This window comes from Jaminaea rosea (assembly GCF_003144245.1).
Source record: "Jaminaea rosea strain MCA 5214 unplaced genomic scaffold BDZ90scaffold_11, whole genome shotgun sequence".
Lineage (NCBI taxonomy): Eukaryota > Fungi > Basidiomycota > Exobasidiomycetes > Microstromatales > Jaminaea > Jaminaea rosea.
The window spans coordinates 339,817-362,996 of record NW_020289985.1 but is presented as its reverse complement, the minus strand read 5'-3'; the positions used below and the strand labels follow the sequence as shown (position 1 = coordinate 362,996).

Below are 23,180 nucleotides of genomic sequence, written 5' to 3'. Positions count from 1 at the left end.
CTCGACGTCACACATGGCGCGGGCCTGGAGAGACTGACGAGTCTGGCCGCCGCCGCCGGGCCGAAGGCTGGGCGAGAGGACGAAAGCGCATCCTGACCTCTGACCTTCCTGTTCATTACCAGCGACGGCTGTCACGACGTCACTCAAGATACCACTTCCACCTGTACCTCTGTCAGAGCTCAACACACATCAGCAGCAAAGCCATATGTCCTCGACATCTCCCCCACCGGCCGCCTCTTCAGGCGCGGCGGACGGGTCTCTCCCTCCTCAAGCTTACGCGAATGCCTTTCTCCCACTCAAGCCTCGCGATGCTACCACTCTCCTGCAGACCAGGATTCACAAGGCTCGTCTCCTGACTGATGAGCTTGCAGACTATTTTGCTGCTCGACGCGAGCTGGAGAGCACTTATCTGAAGGCACTGCAGAAACTGGCGAAGCGTAGCTTTCTCTCTGATCCAGCGGCCTTGGGGCCAGGGTTTGCTCCTGTTTATGAGAGGTGAGGGCGAGGATGACGACAGCCAAGAACTGCTCAGATGCTGACACGATGCCGCAATCTCCCTCACAGACTGATAGCGGAGATCGGAGAGACAGCAAGCGTGCACGGCGAGCTGGAGAAGAAGATCGCAGAGGAGTGCGAGATGGTGATGAGGAATGCGCCAAGTAGAGGCGAGTGGGCGAGGCAGAAGGATGTGAGTACCCCAATGCACTCTGGATCTCACAATGACGGCTTCCTGACCCTTGTTCCACTTACTCGCCAGCACGATGACTCCCTAAGCTCCACTCTCAAAGAGTTGCAACTCCTCGAATCCCAACTGCAGAAAGACCAACGCAAGCTCGAAACAGCATCCTCCAAGAAAGCGGGCCACGCACAAGCGAAAGCAGTCGATACGCAGCGCTCCCTCGACCAGACGATGCAACTCTGGGAGACCGAGGCCCCCTTCACCTTTGAAGCATACCAGCGGATCGACTCGCAAAGGCTTGAGCTCTTGAAGGAGACGGTCACCCGCTTCGAGACCTTGCAGTCAGACGCAGCTCAAAGGTTGATGGGCATGACGGAGCAGACGCTGCAGGCTGCTCTGGGCTTCGACCCAAAAGCGGATATGCAGGAATTTATTCTTAAGAATGGCAAGGGGACGGGTGAGAGGAGAGCAGGTGGACAAGGCCTGATGGCCCCGCCTACTGGGACGCCAGTCAGGAGGCCGACGACTACGATGAACAACAGCAGCCGGGGCGGCGGCCTACAGCGCAACGACTCGGTTGCCTCTTCCATTCGGCCTAATACGGCTGGACAGCAGCAGCAGCGCGAGCGCAACGGGCGTGGCGCAGGAGCCGAGTTTGGCGCTGGTCCCTCGTCAGCCTCATTGCACTCGTCGACCAATGACACGCAGCAAAGGACGACACGAGGCGGCGGTGGAGGTGGTGGGGCCGCAAGCACGCTGCGCAGTGCCTTCGGTCGCTTCGGCCGCAACAAGAGCAACAAGGGCGCCGGGCGCGATGGCAATGAAGGAGATACATCGACCGTCTACGGGACGCTGCCAGGGAGCGAGCGACTGGGCGACGACTCGATGATGAGCCGCGACACGCGGGACACGCCGAGTCGCATGCTGGACGGGGACGATGATGCCGACGACAGCAGAATGGCAACTATGCGGCCGTCAAAGACTGCGGCTGCCGCTGCGGCAGGAGGTGCCGCCGGCGGCGGCTTGATGGCGCCCATGGTCCCAACTCGCGCATCTGTCCCGCCATCGACGCCTTCTCGCACCGCAGCTGCCTCACCCCCACCTCAGCTTCCTGCCCCGCAAGTAGACTCAGAAGGCTTTTCCATTCCTCCCGCCGACAGATTCAGCTCTGGCCCCGCCTCTGGCGCAATGGGCATGGCTAGCAGCGACCGAGAGGAGCTCAGCGATAATGTCGCCCCATCATCACCTACGCAGCGCGTGGCCAACATGAGCATTTCGCCAACAGCGACGGGCGGAGCTACCACGAGCGGGAATACGGCGCAAGACCAAGCTGCTCTGGAGCGGGTCAGAAGCACCCTGCTCACGAGTGGTCCGCCTACCCGCCGAAACACAACGAGGAGGGACAGACGCGACGTGCGCAATACGACGTACAACCCGCTCGCGACGCTGGATACGAGCAGCGGCAGCAGGATGAACAGCGCAGGAGGCATGAGCCAGTTTGGAGCTCTTGCTCCCCAAGCGACGGGAGGAAGCACGACCAGTGGAACAGGCTTTGGCGCAGGCGCAGTTTCCTCCTCTCCCGTATCCGCTACCTTCTCCCCCGCCATTGGAGGCGATCGAGCACAAAGCCTCGTCTCTACCACGTCGGCCGCTCAGCAGGTTCCGCGCCCCTCCAACCCCTTCGACGCCCCGCCCTCTGCACCTGGGCTCCGCGCCTCGATCACAGAGACGGTCAATGCGATCCTCTCGTGCAACGGAGGAGGCATCACCCGCCTGATGGTCGTGGGAGACATTAGTGTGCAGCTCAAGGACGTGGCCACTACCTCTTCCCCACCCTTGCATGTTAGATTGGAAGCCTTTGAGCAACTCGAGAAGGCGGCGCCCAACCCTGCCTTCTTACAGGGCGTTGCCGGCAAGCCAGGAGAATACATGCTCGACGTCGCGTCACTCGCTCGCCAAGTCAATGGTGCCTCATCTGCGAGCACGGCTACCATCCTCAAGTATCAGGTGCACGTTCCCACGCACAAGCTGGCCGAGTACGTGCCTCTGAATATCGACGCACGCTGGCGACTTGAGGCGCATCAGACCAGCTTCCTCTGCAATTGGTCGTACAACGACTCATCCAAGGCTGGTGGGCGCGCTTCCGAAGTAGTTCTCACGGCGAGCGTGGGGCCCACCAATGTTACAGGACACATGGCCAAGCCGGAGGGTCAGTGGGATGCTGAGACCAAGCGAATGACTTGGAAGCTGGACGAGAGCGGGATGGGCGAAGGAGGCAAAGTGCTCGCCCGCTTCCAGGTCGATGGGCAGGGGACTACGCAGCCTGTGCAAGTGAGGTGGGCTGTGCCAGGCTCGACGATGAGTGCACTCGGAATCACAATCGTTGGCGGGAACGAAGGAGCGTTGAGCAGCTTCGATGAAGTGGCGAGGAGGACGGTCAGTGGGAAGTTTGTGGCGCAATAAGCGGTGCTGGTGTAGCGGGCGATGGTGCGAATACCTTTTTGGTGCTTTGAAGTTAATATCTCTTATGCTGTTCTATTGCTTTATGCTATGCAAAGCGTTGTCGACATCGAGGTCAAGTGATTGCGCTAAGCAGCGCCTTGTTCTGCCGGGAAGGAAAGTGGGAGCCGGCGGCGGCGATGGCCTGTAGGGCGGAGACTTTCTCTCCGTGGCTGCTCTGCAATTTGGCGTCTTGGCAATCACTCCTTTCCTACCTCCTCACGCTATTCCTCCTCCTCCTCCTGCTCGGTCTTTTCGCGCTCCTTGACTGCAGGTCACTGTCAGCCCCGTCCTGGCCGATACGTTCTGGACTATCTCGTTGGTCGCCGTCGTGCCACGAGTCACGCAATCGAGGACGACGAAGGCGAGGGTCTCATCGCCTCTGCCGCCGCAGATGACAAGATGAAGGTGCATAGACGGTCGCTGCGACGGTCGACAAGGCCTCTACGCATCCCAGCAGCCTCTCTCCTCCTTCTACTTGTAGCCAATCTGCTGTCCCTAATCACACTAGGCGCTCGTGCCCAAACGCTGCAGCAACAAGCCCAAAATGACGAAGCGCAGCATGATGTGCACGGCGGTCTCTTGGACCAACTGCAAGCCTCGCCTCCGCCACCGGGGGGTGCCACCACCATCTCGTCATCAATAGCAGTCACAACTACTTCGGCCCCCTACTCCGGGGATCTCTCCTCCGGCACGACGTCAACTGCCCTGCCAGACTCAACCAGCACCGCCAGCCTCGTCTTGGCCTCGTCGACGCCCTACGTCCTGAATGACTCCGTCTCTGTACGCTCGACAATCTCCATCTCAAACGACTCGGATGCAGCAGCTTTCTTCCAGCTTCCCCTCAGCGAGGAAGCCAAGCAACAGCCAATCCATGTAGCAGTCTCCCTCTGCTCCGGCCCAAATGACGGCGTGAGGCCAGACATCTCGCGCAACGCCTCGTCGAGCACTCGACGCTCAATGCTCGAGAGCAGCTTGGCGCGCGTCTACGTCTCCTTGGTCAATAGCACATCAAAGCCAGGTCCGCCGCCAGTAGGTCAGGGGGACGACGATGACACAGTTCCCACGCCTGGCGCACTCGCCTACGCTTGGGGAGGCTTTGCGCAGCTATCCCTCAATACGGGAGGCACAGACAATCCAGAATCGGTATGGGTCGGCGTGTGGCCGCCGCGATTCAATTGGGGGGTTGAGGGAGACTTTACGGTGCAGATCGTCGTGAGCACGGGCGTGCCTACATTGAATCTCGAGAATCGCTACGGCGTAACGCTGGACGATACAGACTCAACGCGGGCCCTTCTTACATCGTTCAACTATACCGTCTCCAGTCCCGATGTCCCCGACAACGGCATTGGACAAAGTGTGGCGCCCAATATCTCTCTAGTGGTCCTTCCCACCTTTGGGCAGTACAGTCTGCCTTCACAGTACTACAACTCTTCCTTCTGCGCCCTGCAAGACGCGTGGTCAGCCTTCTCCTCCTCAGCGGCCTCCCCTGCCATCAACTCGAGTGAGACGACGAGGGGGAGTACGGCTCTATTCGACGTCTTCAATCGTCGCCTGCAGTTCGAAGTCGCCGGGCTGCAACCGGAGACGAACTACACTGCTTGGCTGGTCAGTGTCAATTCCACGGCAAAGGCCATCAACACGACGATTAGCGATGACGCAGCAGTCATCGGTGGAGGAAACGTGACGAACAGCACGAATGTGCCAGGTATCTCCCTGTATCCTGCTGTCAAGCTCAAGACGAAGGGGACAGAGACGTGCAGGTTGGTCTACGATGTCGACTTCTGCCCGCAGGTGGCTTACTCGATCCCAATAGGGCCGGGAGTGCCTACGGAGGAGGCCCTCAACGTCATCAACTCGACGGTGAGCCCCAACTACGCCAACTTCTCCAAGACGTGAGTTCGCGGTGAGAAGAGACGGGAGGCGGTCCGCAGTAGCTCACAATCGCACGTTGCCCTACCACGCAGCATCTCGACTTTCCCCTGTGACGACCCGTACTTTGGATCCTACTCGAGCGTACGAACCTGCATAGACTGCAAGCGTGAGTAGTAGACCATCATCCTCATCCTCTCCTCATCCTTCTCATCAATGCTGACTCTCCATCCTCCTTCGGCATGCTCAGGCGCCTACCAAGACTGGCTCTGCGCTGTCACAATGCCACGCTGCACCGACCCGCTGTCCGATCCCGGCAATCAATCAGCAGCGGTAACAGACGTCGACTCCCTCGTAGGCCGCGTCTCACCCCTCAACACGCGCACCCTTCCCTACATAGTGAATCGCAACGTCTCTCACTCGCGTCACGGTTTCGCCGGCGGGCAGCTAGGCGTGGACTCGACGTACGGTGAGGTGCTTCCCTGCCTCTACACCTGCCTCTTCGTCACGCGTAACTGTCCTGGACCTTTGATTCAGTGGGCTTGCCCCGCCTGGGATTTGACAGCGCAGCATGACTATGGGACATTTGCTGATTCTGGGCATCAGGGCTTGGGAGCCGCACTGAACGGTGGAGCTGGAGATGACCTTGCGAGGTGGGGAGGACCGCTGAGATACATTGCTCAGGACAACTTTGGGAATGCGTACTGCTCTGCGATGGGGGTAGATAAGTTCCTCAGAGAGCAGAACGCTTCGCCGCGGTTGATGAGAGGAGGAGGTGGCGAGACGCGAGCAGTAGCGGTCGTGGCTGCCGGTCTAGCGGTGCTTCTTTCTTGTTTACTTTTGTAGATCATCATGGGACTCTGGATTCTGACGACGTGACAACGCACAATACATGAACAATGCCCTGCCCTGTCTCCATCTCGTCTTGCTCGCCTGCCTTAGGCCGAAGCAACCCTAGGCGTCGACGGAGGCTCGAGCCCGCCAGCCTCTTTTTGTCTCTTCTCCTTGCCGCCAAAGTAGTTGTAGTTCTGGCAGGAGAAGAGTGCAAGGCGATTGTCAGTTCAGTCATTGTTCCATCCGACAGCCTCGCCAGCCGCTCGTCAACTCACCAAAAATCTTCCCCCCTGCACAGCCTGAGCCGTAGCATTTGTGGCGTGGCATGCGAGCAGCAGATAGTTCCTCGGGGTGACACGCCAGGCGAAGCGGGAGAAGACGATCGAGTAGGAGCAGAGGGCAGCGGTCATGGTGCCTGAGATGACCTCTTCGTCCTTGGACAGGTCGGCAAGAGCGGCGAGGGGCAGACCCCAGTCTGTGCGAAGGAGGGGAAGGCAATGTCAGCTTATCTGCGTGCGAAGTCATGGACGAGGTGAGGCATGGATAGAGCCGCAAACATAGCCCAGGTCTGTCGTACACTATGCTGTGAGACGAACACGTCGCTCCTTAGCTGCTCGGTAGGAACTGGTGCGGCCGAGCTGATTCTTGCGACTCTGCTTCTGGTGCCCGCCCGCACCTTCCCTTCGTGATGCTCCATTGAAGGCGAGCATACGAAGCACCATCTCACGACTCCATCTACCAGATCGCCAGGCCAAGCTTTCCCCTGCCTATCTCGACTCATCCTCCTGAACTCCGTCCTGTCATGCTACCTGTCTTCTCCGATTTCGCTCGGCCTTACACCGCGCCCCTCCAGGCGGGCCTCCCCTTCCTTACGCAGTTACAGAATGTATTCTTGCAGTGCTCATACTCACTAGCCAAAGGACCAAAGAAGTGCGTCGAGAAGAAGTAGTCGCGAGCTTGAGGCGATTTCGCCCAAGCAAAGAAGCGAGAGGCCATTACGAAGAACGACGACTCAGAAGGTAGGAGGAGGAGGAGGAGGAGGAGGAGAAGACTCTAGTGGCCGCGACCGATTGACTTCTTGGTTGTGAGGAAGTACTTGAGCTACTTTGGCTCTTGACGCTATTAAAGGGCCTCTGATGAGAGGATGGCAGGAAAGTCTTGTGTAGCGACGAAAGCCAACCAACGTTCCTGTCCGCCTCAACGCTTTGACTCGCGACGGTCTCACCGGCCGCCCGTCGGCGCCTCAGCTCCGTGTCCGTCGCCGTCGGACTGAGCGTGGGGGAGGAGCCACGTGGTCAAGAGTGGCAGCCGCTACGAGAGGTCGGATGGCCATGGCAATGGAATTACAATGTCATTCTCGCACAGTGGACGAAGGATACAGGAGAGGAGAGCATACATACTACAGGTCAAGTGGTATCGAAAGACGATCAGGTCACGTCACGTCACGTCACGTCGCGTCTCCAAGATCCCATCATCCCTTCAACGGGTAACTACTCCCAGCGCTCCCAATCCCCCTAGGCCCAAAACGCATCTTATGGCAGTTCCTACAGAACGTGTTCATGCCTTCGCCCACCTCCTGCCCCACTCTCTCCGGTCCTTCCTCCACCAATCCCTTCCTGAGGGTAGTCCCACAGGATTCGCATTTGAGGCAGGCCCTATGCCAGACTCGCCCGCCAGATGTGGCCCCCACGACGGCTTCTGCGTGGTAGGCTGGTCGAGAACAGCGACTGCAGAGGGGTGTGCCCGAGTTGATCGAGGTGGCGAGGCGGGTTGGCGTTGAATTCGGAGAGGAGATGGAGTATTGGGAGCGGAAGGGAGTTGAGGCCGAGGGCGAGTAGTTCGAGGATGGCGATTCCGTGCCGCCCAGGTTGGAGGACGTCTTGTATCCATTGCTTGATGCAGCAGGGGTGCGGCGTACGGGTGAGGGCAGGCGGCGAGGGGTTGCTGCCGAGGTCGAGGAGGAGGGAGGCAGAGGCGCTGAAGCCGCTGCTGCTGCTGCGCCGCCAATGGATTCTGGTCTAGCACTCCTCTGCTCTACTGATGCTGCATCACCCCTTGGCTCCTCGCTACCAACAGCGCGCTCTATTCCATCAACTGCATCTCGCAGAGCTGCACTTCGCGATGTAATGTTGGGCAAGGCCATCCCTCCCGCAACAGCGTCATCGATGCTTGTGACAGACGATCCATTCCCCAACGAGCCTGAGGGCGGTGATGCGATCGGCGGGCGTACCGGATCCATGGCAGTTGAAGGTGTTGGGTTCGGCGGCCGAGCAACATCGGGCGAGGTTGCGACGTCTCTCTCTTGGGAAGGCGGGGGCACCGCCACTGGCTTCGATCTTGCCGAAATACTAATGCCACTCAAGCTACGCATCGTATCGTCATCAATGTCCTCCTCGCCGTGCTCTGGCGCCAACCTTCTATTGCTCTCTGCTCCCCTTTGGGGACTCGTCGGCAATGTGGCCCTGACAGGCACCGCCTTGCCGAATGCTCCTTTACCTACACCGAGGTGAGAACGATGGCAATTCTTGCACAAAGCCTCGCCGTCGTGTTCGACGAGGAGGGTCGAGTCGAGTCGCTTGTTGCAAGTGATGCATGTCAGACAAGGCTTGTGGTATGGTGTGGAGTTGGGGCCAATGACCTGGATGCGGATGAAAGGGGAGGGAGAGAGTGGATGTCAGACGACATCGACACCACTCTGACACTGGTAAAGGAACCCAGATGGGACTCACCTGCTCTGCCTGATATACACTCTTGGTACAGCGTGGGCATTTGGGAGCGCTAATGCCAAAGACTGGAGGCATGATTGCGCGTGAATTGGGTATACGATCAAAGTAGTAAGAAAGGTGGAGAGTCAAGAGTCGTCGAACACCGCCTCCATCGACGACTTGACTTGGTCCGAGCGAGGAGCCTCGCCGCTCGTCTTGCTTGGAGGCCCGCCCTTGTGCGTGGAATGCCGAGGAGCCACTCCCGCCCGTCAAGGCGGAAGCGACGATTTTGAACTTGGCTGAGCTGAGAAGATGGCGAGGGGGACAACGAGCAATCAAGCTATCCATCACTTGCTTCACTGGTGCATATAGGCACCCCTGCCGTCATGATCAATGCTGCTGCCATCGCGGGTTATAGTACCAGAGGCGCGACATCATCTTCATCACGTCGCATCCTGAGTCTCACCCTGCCGCAAGCATTCCACCTCTCAACGTCTCGCCTCCTCACCACTTCGACGCACCAACGCCGGCAGCAGCAGCCACAGCGATCGCGCTCGCGCCGACAGGAGGATGGCCCATCAAGAGGATACAGCGGCAAAGGTCGAGACCCCTCTTCTTCGTCCCTGACACCGCCGCCTACCATCTGGAAGGCCTCGAATAGCGTCATTGAGCTGCACGCACGTAAGACTAGAGTGCCAGACTACTCGCTCCCAGAGCCGGCCAAGGATGCAACGGTTGCTAGTCAGTTGGAGGAGGCCATCAAGCAGCTTGGCAGAGACACGCTGATATCGAGAAGGATACGGGCACTCGGTCTCTCGCACGAGGCCGCCGAGCTTGTCCTCAAGAGCGTCTTTACGAACCAAAGCAAGGGCACCGACAGCCAAGGGGGTCACATTGCTGCATTGCTTCGCCAATGGGTTAAGAATCAGCGTTACTCCATAGAAAAAGAGCAGAGAATGCTGCTCAGCCCGATACCTTCTTCATCGAAGTCGGCAGATAAAGCAGTGCTGCCTGCGCCCTCGCTACCCCTCCTCACCACCGCTCGCAACATCGTAGACGGCATTCCTGCGTCCGTCGTCGAGCAAGACGCGAACGCAGTCACACGCGCGCTACTTCGCTCCCAGACTGTCGCCTTCCTTGACTGGGTACAGGAGCAGCTAGCCAAATTGGCAGCGGACGCCCAGCCCAGCACCGAAGAGCCTTCTGCTTCATCACCCGCCGTCATCGCTGCAACCTCTCAGCATACCCTTACCCTCACGCGCTCCCTCCTTGATGTGCGCAATCCTGCCGATCTTTATCCCGAAGCTCGCTCAATCAAGCGCTCCATTCACCTCCACGTCGGTCCCACTAATTCAGGCAAAACGCACGGCGCCCTCCTCCGTCTTGTACGCGCTCACACGGGCCTTTACCTCGGCCCGCTACGTCTTTTGGCTCACGAGGTCTGGGATCGGATCAACAATGGCAAAGTTGCCCCTGGTGTATCACCTAGGCCTTGCAATCTCAAGACGGGCGAAGAGGAGCAAACCATGGGGCCTCTCGTTGGCCTGCAGAGCAGCACTGTGGAGATGGTCGATCAGAAGCAACGTTTCGATGTGGCCGTGATCGACGAGATCCAAATGATCGCCGATCCTCAACGTGGGCATGCCTGGACGACAGCTTTGCTAGGCGTAGCAGCCAAGGAGGTCCATCTCTGCGGTGAACCATCCGCCGTTCCACTCATCAAGCGACTGGTGGCAGACTGTGGTGATGAGTTGACGGTGCACGAGTACGAGCGCCTCACCCCGCTCGAGGTAGCTGAGGAGAGCTTACATGGAGACTTGACCAAGTTGCGTCCCGGTGACTGCTTAGTGGGCTTTGCGAGGAGCGCCATCTTTACGCTCAAGAAGCGAATTGATGGCATACCCCTGCCGGCGGCCCCGGACGGGTCAGAGGGCGGGGAGCTCCGCTGTGCTCTTGCTTATGGGTCTCTACCTCCCGAGCTAAGAGCAACACAAGCGCGCATGTTCAACGAGGGGGTTGATGCCAACTTGATGGTTGCGACAGATGCGGTCGGCATGGGATTGAATCTACGCATTAAGCGCGTCATCTTCGAGACCGTCTACAAATTCAACGGCAAGGAAACCATTCCGCTCTCCGCATCTCAGATCAAGCAGATCGCAGGGCGAGCAGGGCGATATGGGATGGGTCTGAATGGTGAGGCGGACGATGCGTCCAGCGGGCAGGCATTGACCCTGCAGGAGGGAGATATGGACGTTGTCCGTGCCGCTCTGGCCAGTCCAAGGGCGGATTTGACGAGGGCGAGCGTCCAGCCTCCTCCGGAGAACATCGAGCGACTCATGGCCCTCCTGCCACCTGACGACGAGGTGTTCGCGCGCGAGGCTGAGGAGAGGCTGGAGAGAGAGGAGAAGGAGGAAAGGGAGAGGCAGAAGGATGAGGAAAGGAAGCAAGCTGCACAGCGTGGAGGGCGCGGGAGGGGCAGGTCCCGAGCTGGCGGGCGAATGAAGGTGGTGAGCGATGCGCTCGAGAACGTAGAATCGATTCTCACCGAGGCAGAGGGGCAGCAGGAGGCAGGGCAAGGATCGTGGCTCAACTCTCCTCAGACCAAGTCGTCCAAATCACATCGCCAAGCACAGCTCCGTCTCAAGGCCGCGGCCTTTGGTCGAGTTCACAACGTTTACGCCGAGCTCAGCCTCTTTGCTGCGATTGACGATTCGCGATACTTTTTGGCCAACTTCGATCAAGCAGGGCACAGTCGCGCCGTTGCGCTTCGCGCGTCTTCGATCGCCACGGCAGCCTCATCCACTTCAGCAAACGACGAGGACGAGGACGAGTCCCCTGCCCTGGTCGGCCCGTCACAGCGTCGCTCCGTGTTGACGGTAAGCGAGCAAAACGCCTTCGCCCTGGCGCCCATCGATGTACGCAGTGCTTCCGTCCTGGCAGCCTTCGCTCTCTTCGTCCGCGAGTACGCGTTGGGCAATCTGGTCCTCTTTGACTCTGTAGTTGAGAGGCTGGATTTGCTCAAAAGCTTGAGCGTGGTTGAAGCGTTGGAGGAGAAGATGAGACGCGAGTGGGACAACGAGCAGAGCATCTCCGGACAGAAGGAGGCTGCAGAGGCAGAAGAGCCAACCATCCGCCAACTCATGGCGTACGTCCCCGCCTGGTCACCCATAAACGACGAAGTCATCCGAGGCCTGGAATCACTGCACGCTTCACTGGGTGTCTACCTATGGCTCTCCTTCCGCTTCCCGCTGGCTTTCTCTGATCGAACCAAGACGGCCGCATTGAGGAAGAGGACAGAGAGAGCTATCGAGTTGAGCTTTGAGGCTCAGAGGGCAGCGAGGGAGAAGAGATTGACGCATTTGGGCATCAGAGGGGATGGGAGCCAGTTGGAGGGTCAGGAGAGGCGTGGTCGTGGTGGTAGGAGGGCAGGGGAAGGCCATGCGCCCTTGTGGGGAATGGAAGAGGACAAGCCAGCGGCGCGACGAGGGGGATATTCGTTCGGACAAGGAAGGGAGCCAGAGCTGCGCCTGGGGAGTAGACGAGACTCCGATGGCGAGGAGCGCCGCTTTCAGGGCAAGCGAGGCGGCAGAGGTCGAAGGCAGGAGGGGTACGATGACACCTTTGCGTCATCGGGCAAAGGGCGACCCTCTCATCGGTGGTCGTAAAAGTGGAGCGAAGCTCTGTTCAGCTCAAGATGACAGACGCCACATGTGTCAGATGCCAATGACATTGCAAATAGAGAGAAGTAGTGGAACCTTCGTGACCTTAGACCTCTCGCGCTTGCTTCTTCAAGCCTTGCTTTCCTTCACCAATTCAGCACGCAGCTCCTGACCGAGTCGCGAATACTCGTCGAGACACTCGGCATTGGCCAGCGTCGAGGCGTGAACTGCGGCTCGGGGTGCCCCATTGAGGAGCTTCTTGGCCGGCACTTCCTGACGAGGCAAAGTGACGTCAAGAGACGTTGTCAGCGCGGTCTCTTTCCTCCTGACCATCTCGCAACTCACCGCTAGCTTCCCGTTGACCGTCCTCGGCACATCGCCCACTTGGCAAACAAAGCGCGGCACATGCCTGGCCGACCTGCGTGTCCTGAGCTCTTGCTTGACTTTTGCCACGAGCGCCTCCCAATTCTCCGCCGGCTGAGATAGGACCAGCATCAGCACAACAACCTCATCGCCGCTGCCTGCCATGGTCGGCTTGCCCTCGTCAGGCACTCTGAGCCCGACAGCGAGACATGCTATGATGAGGCCGAGCTCATCTTTCTGCTTTTCTCCCTTTGAACTCGTAGCAGCAGCCGCTATCACGACGTCATAGATCTCACTGGTGCCAATGCGCACCCCACCAGGGTTGAGCGTTCCGTCACTTCTACCTTTCATGACTAGCCCGCCATTCGATGTCCACGCACACCAGTCGCCGTGCGCCCATGCTTTGGGGCCGAAGGTCTCGTAGTAGGAAGCACGATATCGTTCTTCGGCGGCATGTTGAGCTTGTGAGTCTGCGCCCGGGGTAGAGGGAAGAGGCCAGAAGCCCAGTGGCTGACAAGGGAATGGCGTCAAGCAGACGAGCTCGCCTTCTTCTTCGTCTTTGGTATCCTGAGCCGCAGCGAGTGGCGGGTACGGCCTCTCCTTTCCCGTCGCCGCGTCAAGCACTGCGACGTGCATCCCAAGATTAGGCGCTTGGATCTCCCCGGCGTACACAGGCACGTCGACGTTATTCCCAGCAAAGAGGGAGCAAATGTCTGTCCCTCCCGTGATGCTCCCAACAAGGACGCTTCCCTCCCCCTCCGTCGACCCGGTTCCAATCGCGTCGCGAATCCATGGGTACACGTCGGCGCCTAGTGGCGAGCCCGTGCTGAGAATCTGTCGTATTCTCAGCTTGTCGCAGTGCAGCTCCTTCGGGCGAAGATCTTTTCGCTTCACGGCGGCGAGCCAGGCGGCTGAAGTGCCAAAGACCGTTATGCCTTCCTGCGCCGCGAGGTCGAAGAGGGCTCCTTCGGAAGGTCGGAGGGGCGAGCCGTCGTACAAGACTAGTGTAGCACCACTGATCAGGCTTGCATTCCCCCAAGGGCTCATCATCCAGCTCAGCGTGGTGTGCTGGAAGAAGACATCTCCGCCTCCTCCAGAGGGAGAAGCAGGTTGGAGATTGGAGTGAAGGAGGTGCTCCTTTGCTAGCTGTATGAGCAGACCACCAGCACGATGAACGATCGCTTTCGGCTTGCCCGTTGTGCCTGAGGAGAAGAGAATCGTGAGGGGAGCATTGAAGTCCAGACGCTCGAAGTTGAGAGGTGGGTAAGAAGAGGCGAAGGTGGAGCCAGAGCCGTTGCTGAGGCTAGAGGTTGAGTGTGCTGAGAGGAAGTCGCCCCAAGACCAGCATTTCGCCAAGCCTGCTGACAATGAGAGGGCAGCAGCGAGCTCGTCGCTTGTCGTGGGCTCATCAGCTGGTCCACCCGGCGGTCCTGGAGCCACAACGACGCCAAGGACGCCCTGGCCATCGAGCTCTCCCAATCTCTTCAGCACAGCACCTAGCTTCTCGAGATGCCCATAGCGCTTCCCATTGTACCTGACCGCCCCAGTGCTGAAGATAAATCGTGGTCTGACCGTCTCGAATCGATCGAGGACCGCCTCCGGCCCAGCCTCAGCGGCGACGGAACACCACACCGCTCCCACAGCTGCGGTAGCGAGGGCTGCGATGAGGGAGTGGGCATCGTTGCTCGAGTAGGCGGCTACTACGTCTCCAGGCCTGATTCCGGCGTGACGCAGGGAGGCAGAGGTATGCGCTACGCGGTCGTAAAGCTCCGAACGGGTGAAGACTGTGCGGGCAAAGTCGTGCGGCGAGTCTGGGAGCGCTTCGAGGGTCGAGATGACTGCCGGCACATCCCGGTCCGCGTCGCTGGAGGGGAGGCAGTGCCGCAGGAGATTCTCGGCGTAGTTGAGACGACTACCTTTGAACCACCTGCGAGGCCAGGGAGCAACGGTGGGTCAGCTTCATTCTGGCGAGGCGACGTAGCCTTGTCATCTTCAATACGCACATCGGCGCCGGATACAAGGCATCGCCCTTTGATACACCGGCCTCCCACTTGTCGGCCTTTTGACCAATGATCCCACACTCATTCCAGACGGCCTCCCAGAACTGCGCTGGGTGCTCGCATGACCATCTCCAGAGGTCAGCGTAGCTGTCGAGATGGACGGCGTGCTCCTCAGCGATCAACTTGCGAAAGACTGTTAGGCGAGACGGTGGGTCGCGATTGGGAGGTGGTGACCAGATGAGCTCGCTGGTGCTGCCGCTGCTGCTATCCGCCATGCTGGTGACGGAGAGGGAGAAGGTATTGGGGCGCGCTCACTAGAGTTCGTCGTCTTCGCCTTCTTGTTCAACGAGAGCGGAACGCAGTGTGGGGAAGCCAAGCCACGATTCAATTCCGGCCATCGGCGAACGGGCCGCCTTTGCTTCAACTCCACACGGATTCAAGTGGCATGGCTCGAGCGCCACCTCGGCGTTTGGACTGGCCGTGCTCCGCGTCTGCCGCCTGCCGAGACGACGCAAATGCAAGCGCATGACCAGCGTCAACGTTCGACGATGCACCGTCAGCAAGTGAACGCTGAGAGCTCTTTACGGGGCCGCGAGGAAGAAGCTCTAGCCAGGGCTGCCACGTCGGTTCTGAGATCGTATGTGACCTTCACCGTCTCAAGGTGGAGAAAGGGTGAGATTATATAGGCCGTGCCCTATTCTTCCCTCCATCTCACAAACACACCCTCTACGAAATCATGTCCCAATTCACCCTCTACTCACACCGTGGCCCGTAAGTACCGCCGACCGTCTGATCCACCCTCGTCACATTTCTCACCCTCATCCATCTCCTTCGCAGCGGCCCCAACCCCCTCAAAGTCGCCATCCTCCTCGAGAAGCTCGGCCTCTCCTACGAGGTCATCCCTCTCGACTTCTCCGACGATGACAATAACGGCGTCAAGGGCAAGAAGTTCCTGTCCGTCAACCCAAACGGACGAGTGCCTGCTCTGGTAGACCACAAGAATGGAGACTTTGTCCTTTGGGAGAGTGGAGCCATCCTGTTCTACTTGGCTGAGCAGTACGACCAGGTGAGCTGAGCATAATGCCATGCCGTCCTTGATGGTAGCGCTGACTGAATTGGCCCCTTGTCGCTAACAGGCGGGCAAATACCTGGGCAAGGACACCAAGGAGAGGGCTGTTGTTATGCAGTGGCTGACGCACCAGCTCTCCGGACTGGGACCCGTTCAGGTGAGCACTCCCCCGTCTCAACCTGAGTCGTAGGCGGTTGCTGACCACCCAAACAACCTCTCGACTTCTAATATTCATCGAACGCTCTTCCAGGGCAACCTCAACTATGCTCATCAGTGAGTCTCCCTTTCCGCTTCACTCTCACGGCTTTGTGACCTGTATTAATCTTCTTCTCATCCCATTCGCACCCAACAGCTACTGGGAGTCGACCTACGGTCAAAAGGCCAACGAGTCCACCTTCACCCGCTTCGAAGGGGAATGCCACCGTCTCTATGCTCTCCTCGATGCTCAATTGGGCAAGCAGCAGTACATTGCCCTACCCGATAGGCCCACGATTGCTGACTACAGCTTCTTCAGCTGGGTCAACATCGCCGAGTTTGGCAAGCTGGACATCAGCAAGTACACGAACGTTGGGCGATGGAGGAAGGAGTTGCAGGGAGACAAGGAGATTGAGAAGGCCGACGGTAAGCTGCCTAAGAAGTGAGCGTGGAGTAGCGAGCGGGCAGCCGAATGAATTGTCTCACAATCTGATGGAAATTGAGCGCAAATTACTTTGAACGGCAATGAAGGGGCTCTCATACGACTTGTGAGCTCGATACGGTCTATCATCTTTCAGCTTCGTCATTGCACCTCTCTCATTCCCCAGAATCTCTATGACACGCCGATCGGCAGCAGCAGCACGACGATTGTCAACCACCCTTCACCTCCACTCATCACCCTACATAACCACGGCATGCTGCTCTCGAGAGGTATGCGCACCCCTTGCACAATGGGAACTGCCATGGGTGGCGGAGGAGCCGGCGGGTCCGGGAGAGCCTTGCCTTCGGTGCTGTCAAAGCCAGAGAAGTCGATGCCGAGTGAGCTTGGATCGGCCCCCGATGCTTGTGATGGCTCGATAGTTGGAGTGGAAGAGGCGGGGAATAGGGCCGGCAGGAGGACGTGCAAGGCTTCACCTACCGTGAGGGATCTTGTCGCGCTATTTGAACCGTTCCCGTTGCCATTGCCATCCGCTTGTCCACCGCCATTGCTGCCCGCACCCCCTAGCACGACGAGCGGCGGCACCCCCTCCTGTATTACTGTCCCTCCTTGCAATACAATCTTGACCGGGATGGCCTTCAACCCTGGCAGGCTGGTGTAGGCGCCAGAGTTGCTCTTGCTGAAGGTGCCTGGTCCAGAAGCGGATGGCACTGCGCTGTCATCTGCGCCCTCGAGATGGTCATCCGTCGAGGACGATGCAGGATGAAGGGAGCTGCTTCGATTCGGAATACTCGACGTCGTTGATTGCAGGTGCGCTAATGCGGGCCTCGCCCCAACTCCTTCATCCGGCCAAGACCCCTGAGCAGGCAACAGTCTGCCCACCACTCCCATCCATTTTTCATACTCTCCAGCAACGAGCGCTTCCCAGACAGCATCTAGTTCCTGTTTCCTCAGACTGTTGACCTTCTTGGTGTTCCCGTTACGGATGAAGTCCGCCTCCTTGAGCTGGGACATGTATGCTTGCTTGGTTGCCTCTACCAAAGCGTCGTGAATGCCTACCGCTGAGGTAGAGTAGGACGATGCAGGAGCAATTGTAGGCCAAGGAAGCTTTGCGTGCGGGGGATTACGAAGGTGCAATGTCAATCTCCAGGGGTCGCAAGGCGTGAGGGCTTTGGCAGGGGAGCACACGTTCAGTGTCGTCAAGTCGTAGAGCAGGCCGATGGGCCAGTGCCATTTGAGCGGTGTCGAGCCGGAGGACAGCCAAAGATCTTCTGGTTTGTACGTCGATGAGGAAGGCGGGAGGACGAGATCTATCAGATTCTCCTTGATCTCTTGTAGGTGCAGAGAAAGGTAGCCCGTCCGTCGAAGGGTGGTGTAGTACGTCAGGTCCGCTGGGGCGCCTTCTGATAATGAGGATGGAAGAACTTCATCCGAAGCAATGGATATGACGACTGGAAGAGCGGCAGAGAAGATTCGCTCGGAGAGGTGAGAGGGATCCATATTGACAGCGGGCGATGGGGAAGAGGATGGCAACCGTGATGGACCAGCTACTGCGCTGCCCGACGGCGTGCCAGCGAGCGAATTCACGTTTGATGGGCGCAGCGATGTCGATGACATGCTTGTGCTGCGTTTCACCTGCTTGCTGCTCGAAAAAAGCTGCGATGAAGAGGATGTGAGGTAAGGTACGGAGGTCAAAGGATGAAGCGAGGGAGAGCGGGGAATCATTGTCCTTGGCGTCAATCCGACGACGTCCGTGCGAGGGGGCCACCCGTCGAGCGCGTGAGCCGGTGGAGCCTCACTCGCGGCTAGACGCTTCAATAGCGCTGACCAGGCCAGGCAACGGTGAATGGCTGGAAGAGATGAAAGATTGACAAAATGGATGCTGCTGCTACATGGAGACGCTACTTTGTCTGCTCTCCTGCTTCACTGCAGGGCAGCTACGACTTTGTCCTGCCCAGTTGCTCTGCACGCCTCTGCTTGCCATCTGCTCCCCTCCAATTTCGTCTCGACGTCATCTTCGCCACCCTGCTTCTCCTGGCTCTGCAACATTCTATGCTCCCGCCGGCGCTGCACCACCTCGTCCTCCTGAACCTCCTCGCGCTCCGCCCCTAGCACGTCCCCTTCCCCTCCCCTCCCCTCCTTGCCCCTCTCCACCCTCTCCACTCCTACCTCCGTCTCCTCGCATCATATTGGCCCCCGCCCTCCCAACTCTCCCTCCCCTACCACGACCGCCTCGTCCTCCTCCCCTGGACCCTTGCTGTTGCTGCTGCTGTTGTTGTTGAAGTTGCTGGAGGTGCTGCGTCCTCTTGCTCGTCTGCAAGACAAAGCCGTCCGAGTCTACGATGGGACCTTTGCGAGGGGATGGGGTGGGTTGCTGCTGATGCTGAGGGGGACGTGGGGCTTGAAGGGATGCTGAAGAGGATTTTGCCGGGGCTGTTGAAGTGGCAGAAGCGGTAGAGGTGGTGCGCTCACGAGCAGCGGCTGGATCGCGCTGACTGGAAGCGGCTGCGGTTGGGGCTGCGGCTGCGGTGCTTGTCTTTGCGGCAGTAAGAGGCGGCGTAGCAGGCTCGTCTGTATCTTTCTTCTGGAGCGGTGAAGCGACGGCGGCTGCCGACGATGACCCGGTTGCCTTCGTCGCACCGTCCTCTTCCGCTGGCGCCGCAACAACCGCAACAGCTGGCGGCTTGGCATTGGGTGCACTATCAGGGAAGGCCTCCATCGGGTCCCCCAAATCGTCGTCCCCTTCCACGTCTGCTGACCAGTCGAAACGAGCTGGCGGCGTTGCTACAGCTGGCGTGGCTGCTGCTCCCGCCCCCGCCGCCTTCGTCTCCTGTTTCTGCTGCCTACCCATTGCGATGCCTTGGCCCGCCTCTGCTCCCTTTTGGCTCGCTTCACCCGCCGAAGCGGTAGGCATGGCTGAGTCTACCATGCCGCCCTCTGGCTCAGGGACGGGCACTGCAGCGGAGCTGGTGGGCGTATTTGCGCCTGTGGAGTGCACATCGCTGCTTTGTAGGAAGGAGATGCCTCCTACGGCTGGCGAGCGGGAGGATGATGTACCTGCTGGCGGCGCAGTTGCGGAGCCGTTCGACTTGCTCCCCTCTGCCGCCTCAACAAGATCCGGTGCCATTTCTTTTACTTCCTTCGTCTCGTCCACCGCCTTGTCATCTTGATCGCGCATCGGCGTCACTCCCGCGCCACTGGCATCCTGCTTGGCTTCGTGCGCAGCTGAAGCCTCGGGAGGTTTGGGAACATCGTCCTCTGCTGAGGTGGGAGGCATTACGGCTTGATTGAGGAGATCCTTCATACGCTTGTATGACACGCCCGGAAGGACCTCGTCCTTCTCGCTGCCCTTCGTGACGAGGCTCAGAAGTTCTTGGACGCTACCCTCCTCTGCGCCTCCTGCACTCGTTGGCGCTCCTGTCGCTCCTGCTGCAGGCTCCGCTCCAGTGTAAAGTGACTTCTCCACAATCCCCTGATAGAGCTTGCCGACCGCTGCTGCTTCTTGTGCCGTGATGGTATCAAGGAATGAAGACGAGGTCGTAGGAGCGAAGCTGGCGCTGTCCTTGAGCTGCGGTACGTGCAGGAGTGTGAATAGGCGGAGGATCTGCTGGATCAGAAGGAGTTGGGCGTCTGCTGCTGCCTGCGTATACATGGGCGTGGAGTGAGATCGGTCAGTCGACGACGCTACCGACTTCTGTGCAAGTATCTGTCCTGCTCACCTGCATCTCCCTTGCTCCCCTCTTTCTCTCCTCTTGACATCTTCCCTCCTCCTCAACCTTCATGCTCTTCTCTGCGTCATCAAGCGCCTTTGCGACCTCCTGCAACTCCTTGAGGACAGCCTGCTGAGCCGATCGACTGGCGATGGCCTTCTTCTGATCTTCGTTCAGCTGTGCGGGTGGAAGATCCTCGTATTGGGCAATACGCTGCAACTTCTTGGTGATAGCTTTGACTCGCTTGGCGAGGGCGCGAGAGATGGGCGAGGGGTTGGCCGAGGGTGAGGGGGGGTGTTCAACGATTCGAATTGCAGCAAGGGCAGCGGTGCTCTCGGCGGCGTCTGTGAGGGCCTCTTTCTTGGAAGAGGTCGTTGTGGGGGTAGGAGAGTTGCCTGCCTCTGAGCGTGGGGCCGCCGCATGATGGCCATTGATGGCGGGCGCCTTGGCGGCGGCGGGACCGCCTGGCACTGTCATGGCAGGCAGTGGAGCCAGCAGACGAGGGGGTGCGCGCTGTGGGCGACGTGCGGAGTAGTGAGTACCTGGCTGGGTATCCGGCGAGAAGAGATGAGTAGTGTCGCGATGTGGTGATGAGGGGCTCAATGTCGCTGTGGTGCGGTGGAGAGCACGGGAAGATTGGTCAAAGCGCCGCGGCCACAAGTTGAGGACCCGCTGAACCAGGCGGACACGCAAGGCCACAGCGCCCAAGCACCCCCACCCGACCGACGCTCAATGGCCGAACGGCCGAAGGCAGGGCAACGGCCAGAGGTCACGACGCCAGAGCAACGACCGACAGAGCGGGAATTTGGAAGCTCGAGCACGAGACAACGCGATGATGGGCATGATATTGGCGTAGATACGAGGCGTCAAAGAGGAGGCGTAAAAGGAACAACGATACTGCAACCATTGTGCAGCGCGGCCTTGTTCCCCTCTCATCCGCTTTACTGCAGCAACGGGTCCCTGAAGTGCTTCTGGTTGTTTCCCCTGAACCCAATCTGCGTCTTAAAGTGCTCGCGCTTCTTCATGTCCCTGAACTCTCTGATGTGTCTCTTGGCCTCGCGCGCCTCTCCACGGTTGCGCGCCTTGACTTCTTGCCCACCACGGTCTCGTACAACCAGGTCGGAACCACGTCCACGATGGCGCCCTTCGTCGATTAAGCGGCGGGCAACAGCACCGCCTGAGCGATCCGTCGCTGAGGCAGACGCAGGGGTGGAAAAGAGGGTCTGACGATAGTAACGCGCAAGCGAGCGATGGCCCAGTCGTGCGCCGGAGGGGAGTACCAGCTCGAGCTCGGAATCGCCATATCGCAGAGTGTTGGCAGGCAGGCTCTCCTCGTCGTCCTTCTCCATCTCTGCATCGTCTGCGCCATCCTCGCCATCACTGGCGTCCATGTCTTCCCACTCTGCTTCCTCCTTCTCTTCTCCAGCGTCAGGGTACGAGCTAGTGAAGTCATAAAAGTCGCTGAGTTCCATCTTGTCCTCCTCAGCATCGTATGCAATCTTGCAGTGGTTCTTGTCGACCATGTGCTTCCTAGCCGCCTCTGCCGTCGAGAAACCCCTACCGCGTCCATTACAGTACAAGCACATGTGACCGACCGAGACCTTGTCGGCGAGGTATTGCGCGAGGCCGGGAAGGTCGACGAGGTAGGTGCGCTCGGGGATGAAGAATCCGTGCGCCTTTTGCATGTGAGCGAGGGAGGCTTCCAAGTTGGGAAAGTTGTGAGCGGGTGTGCCGGGCGGGCAGAAGATACACGTCTTGGCTGGGTCGATTCGAGTGGCCGAGGAGAGGCGTGCGCTGATGGCAGCCTCAATCTCTGCGTCGCTTGCATCCGAGGAAAGGGTGAGAGAGGTGGGGGGAACGAGTGGTTGCTTGGACGTCGATGCGGTGGCCGTGGCGGACGAGAAGGGGGAGGAGCTGGCCTCTGCGTCGGCGGACCCTTGAGCGACGCTGGCGGTATTTGGCAGAGCCTGCTTGACTTGGTCCATCGCTTCGAGAGGAGAAGGATTGCCGCTAAGAGCAGAGGCGGCAGAGGCTGGGACGCGGAAGACAAGGGGGTCGTCGCTTGCCCCCGTAGTGGCAGGCGGGTTAACTGACGCCTTGGCGCTGGCAACGGACGGGTGGGCTGCATTCTTCGCTGCGGTCTCCTTGTGCTTTCGCGAGTTGAGGTGAGTGGTGAATGCATTGGGCGAGGCAAAGGACTTGCTGCACTGCTGGCAACGAGGTCGCTGCTGCGACGACTCGGCTTGCGATGTGGACGCAAAAGAAACCTTGGAGGCAGCAGCTGCGTCATTTCCCGCCGGCTGACGTTGCTGAACCTTTTGCTCGAAGACGTCTTGCCTGACGGGTGGCAGGCCAGCAACCTGGCGCTTCATGTTGTATCGGTGCAAGTCAGAGCGATAGTGTGTTCGCTGGTCAAGGGGCGAGTGAAACCCCACGAGGCACGACATGCAGGTGTAGAGCTGCGATGCCCCTGCCATGTCGGCGTGTGACGATGAGGACGCCGCGGCAGCCATGGCAATGATGGTAATGAGGTGGCGGAGGTGGGCGGTAAAGATGCTGAGCAATGCAGCCCCTCGTTACTGAGATGTCGCCTGCCTGCCTGGGCCTGAGCGTGGAGGCCGGATGGATCGAATTTCCGAAATTCGCCTCTGGCCTCTCTTCCGCTCGACACGTCCACCCGACGTGCTTCCGTTCCGCTCTTCTTCTGGACGAGCGACTGCGCGCGCTCCAAGGGCCACTCAAGCAGGCGGGGCAGGCAGGCGGGCGGGCGGGCTCGCAGGGCCAAGCGTGGCTGGCTCAACGGGGCGAATCGAGTTAGCTCAGGGCCGCAGAGAGAGGGACGAGGCCCAAGGAGCAGAGCGACGACGTCCAATCTCATCCGTCTTCCTCACCATCACCACCCCCTTTGGAATCGGTCAAGGTAAGCACCTGCGAGCCCATGAGCAGAACAGCAGCATCCAGCACCACCGTGTCATCGCCATCATCGTCGTCGCAGAAATTGGAGGGAGAGGGCGAGGAAAGGGAATGGAAGGGAAGGGGTTGGGCAGGGAAAACTCGATTGCGACACCTGTCATCGACATGGTCGCGAGGAGAGCAGGGTCAACGAGCAGCTGTTGCAGATGCTACGAAGCCAGAGCGGTCCGGCTCTTCCTCGCT

At 59.3% G+C, this 23,180-nt stretch overlaps 10 protein-coding genes across 10 annotated transcripts; 4 read left to right on the top strand and 6 right to left on the bottom strand.

The window, feature by feature from the left end:
* The first annotated feature begins 109 nt into the window (after positions 1 to 109).
* On the top strand, positions 110 to 3,170 carry BDZ90DRAFT_265230 (hypothetical protein). Its single transcript, XM_025508659.1, has 3 exons — positions 110 to 495; positions 565 to 688; positions 758 to 3,170. Exons 1-3 carry the CDS (start codon positions 206 to 208, stop codon positions 3,140 to 3,142), a joined length of 2,799 nt encoding a protein of 932 aa, XP_025360896.1. The 5' UTR covers positions 110 to 205; the 3' UTR covers positions 3,143 to 3,170.
* A 668-nt stretch (positions 3,171 to 3,838) lies between these two features.
* BDZ90DRAFT_242112 (hypothetical protein) lies at positions 3,839 to 6,233 on the top strand. The gene is made up of 5 exons (XM_025507407.1): positions 3,839 to 4,790; positions 4,857 to 5,073; positions 5,146 to 5,219; positions 5,301 to 6,078; positions 6,160 to 6,233. Exons 1-4 carry the CDS (start codon positions 4,139 to 4,141, stop codon positions 5,894 to 5,896), a joined length of 1,539 nt encoding a protein of 512 aa, XP_025360895.1. The 5' UTR covers positions 3,839 to 4,138; the 3' UTR covers positions 5,897 to 6,078; positions 6,160 to 6,233.
* Positions 5,989 to 6,880, bottom strand: BDZ90DRAFT_222016 (UPF0041-domain-containing protein; the record flags this gene model as incomplete). Its single annotated transcript, XM_025504508.1, has 3 exons — positions 5,989 to 6,078; positions 6,160 to 6,359; positions 6,796 to 6,880. 3 exons carry the CDS (start codon positions 6,878 to 6,880, stop codon positions 5,989 to 5,991), a joined length of 375 nt encoding a protein of 124 aa, XP_025360894.1.
* Positions 6,881 to 7,210: 330 nt separating this feature from the next.
* On the bottom strand, positions 7,211 to 8,731 carry BDZ90DRAFT_233414 (hypothetical protein). Its single transcript, XM_025506623.1, has 2 exons — positions 8,614 to 8,731; positions 7,211 to 8,522 (listed from the first exon to the last, which is right to left on the bottom strand). The coding sequence occupies exons 1-2, from the start codon at positions 8,683 to 8,685 to the stop codon at positions 7,356 to 7,358; spliced, it is 1,239 nt and encodes a 412-aa protein (XP_025360893.1). The 5' UTR covers positions 8,686 to 8,731; the 3' UTR covers positions 7,211 to 7,355.
* Positions 8,732 to 8,934: 203 nt separating this feature from the next.
* Positions 8,935 to 12,352, top strand: BDZ90DRAFT_233413 (hypothetical protein). The gene has a single exon (XM_025506622.1). The coding sequence runs from the start codon at positions 8,976 to 8,978 to the stop codon at positions 12,252 to 12,254; it is 3,279 nt and encodes a 1,092-aa protein (XP_025360892.1). The 5' UTR covers positions 8,935 to 8,975; the 3' UTR covers positions 12,255 to 12,352.
* Positions 12,353 to 12,377: 25 nt separating this feature from the next.
* Positions 12,378 to 14,886, bottom strand: BDZ90DRAFT_261597 (acetoacetate-CoA ligase; the record flags this gene model as incomplete). Its single annotated transcript, XM_025508393.1, has 3 exons — positions 12,378 to 12,521; positions 12,594 to 14,538; positions 14,615 to 14,886. 3 exons carry the CDS (start codon positions 14,884 to 14,886, stop codon positions 12,378 to 12,380), a joined length of 2,361 nt encoding a protein of 786 aa, XP_025360891.1.
* Positions 14,887 to 15,147: 261 nt separating this feature from the next.
* BDZ90DRAFT_233412 (glutathione S-transferase) lies at positions 15,148 to 16,491 on the top strand. Its single transcript, XM_025506621.1, has 5 exons — positions 15,148 to 15,382; positions 15,449 to 15,677; positions 15,748 to 15,837; positions 15,931 to 15,953; positions 16,033 to 16,491. Exons 1-5 carry the CDS (start codon positions 15,348 to 15,350, stop codon positions 16,319 to 16,321), a joined length of 666 nt encoding a protein of 221 aa, XP_025360890.1. The 5' UTR covers positions 15,148 to 15,347; the 3' UTR covers positions 16,322 to 16,491.
* Positions 16,352 to 18,011, bottom strand: BDZ90DRAFT_233411 (hypothetical protein). The gene has a single exon (XM_025506620.1). It carries the CDS (start codon positions 17,929 to 17,931, stop codon positions 16,489 to 16,491), a length of 1,443 nt encoding a protein of 480 aa, XP_025360889.1. The 5' UTR covers positions 17,932 to 18,011; the 3' UTR covers positions 16,352 to 16,488.
* Positions 18,012 to 19,772: 1,761 nt separating this feature from the next.
* Positions 19,773 to 20,683, bottom strand: BDZ90DRAFT_50861 (hypothetical protein). Its single transcript, XM_025509633.1, has 2 exons — positions 20,154 to 20,683; positions 19,773 to 19,944 (listed from the first exon to the last, which is right to left on the bottom strand). The coding sequence occupies exons 1-2, from the start codon at positions 20,499 to 20,501 to the stop codon at positions 19,927 to 19,929; spliced, it is 366 nt and encodes a 121-aa protein (XP_025360888.1). The 5' UTR covers positions 20,502 to 20,683; the 3' UTR covers positions 19,773 to 19,926.
* Positions 20,684 to 20,965: 282 nt separating this feature from the next.
* BDZ90DRAFT_246736 (hypothetical protein) lies at positions 20,966 to 22,501 on the bottom strand (the record flags this gene model as incomplete). The annotated part of the gene is made up of 1 exon (XM_025507573.1): positions 20,966 to 22,501. One exon carries the CDS (start codon positions 22,499 to 22,501, stop codon positions 20,966 to 20,968), a length of 1,536 nt encoding a protein of 511 aa, XP_025360887.1.
* Between the last annotated feature and the right edge of the window lie 679 nt (positions 22,502 to 23,180).

Excerpts from the sequence above, each read along its gene's own strand:
- BDZ90DRAFT_265230 (XM_025508659.1), top strand. The coding sequence starts at position 206 with ATGTCCTCGACATCTCCCCCACCGGCCGCCTCTTCAGGCGCGGCGGAC. Across the intron at positions 496-564 it reads TTTGCTCCTGTTTATGAGAG|ACTGATAGCGGAGATCGGAG; the intron begins GTGAGGGCGAGG and ends TCTCCCTCACAG. Across the intron at positions 689-757 it reads AGTGGGCGAGGCAGAAGGAT|CACGATGACTCCCTAAGCTC; the intron begins GTGAGTACCCCA and ends CTTACTCGCCAG.
- BDZ90DRAFT_242112 (XM_025507407.1), top strand. The coding sequence starts at position 4,139 with ATGCTCGAGAGCAGCTTGGCGCGCGTCTACGTCTCCTTGGTCAATAGC. Across the intron at positions 4,791-4,856 it reads CTACACTGCTTGGCTGGTCA|GAAACGTGACGAACAGCACG; the intron begins GTGTCAATTCCA and ends TCATCGGTGGAG. Across the intron at positions 5,220-5,300 it reads AACCTGCATAGACTGCAAGC|GCGCCTACCAAGACTGGCTC; the intron begins GTGAGTAGTAGA and ends CGGCATGCTCAG.
- BDZ90DRAFT_233414 (XM_025506623.1), bottom strand. The coding sequence starts at position 8,685 with ATGCCTCCAGTCTTTGGCATTAGCGCTCCCAAATGCCCACGCTGTACC. Across the intron at positions 8,523-8,613 it reads GTGTATATCAGGCAGAGCAG|GTCATTGGCCCCAACTCCAC; the intron begins GTGAGTCCCATC and ends ATCCGCATCCAG.
- BDZ90DRAFT_233413 (XM_025506622.1), top strand. The coding sequence starts at position 8,976 with ATGATCAATGCTGCTGCCATCGCGGGTTATAGTACCAGAGGCGCGACA.
- BDZ90DRAFT_233412 (XM_025506621.1), top strand. The coding sequence starts at position 15,348 with ATGTCCCAATTCACCCTCTACTCACACCGTGGCCC. Across the intron at positions 15,678-15,747 it reads TGGCTGAGCAGTACGACCAG|GCGGGCAAATACCTGGGCAA; the intron begins GTGAGCTGAGCA and ends TGTCGCTAACAG. Across the intron at positions 15,838-15,930 it reads CCGGACTGGGACCCGTTCAG|GGCAACCTCAACTATGCTCA; the intron begins GTGAGCACTCCC and ends ACGCTCTTCCAG.
- BDZ90DRAFT_233411 (XM_025506620.1), bottom strand. The coding sequence starts at position 17,931 with ATGTCATCGACATCGCTGCGCCCATCAAACGTGAATTCGCTCGCTGGC.
- BDZ90DRAFT_50861 (XM_025509633.1), bottom strand. The coding sequence starts at position 20,501 with ATGACAGTGCCAGGCGGTCCCGCCGCCGCCAAGGCGCCCGCCATCAAT.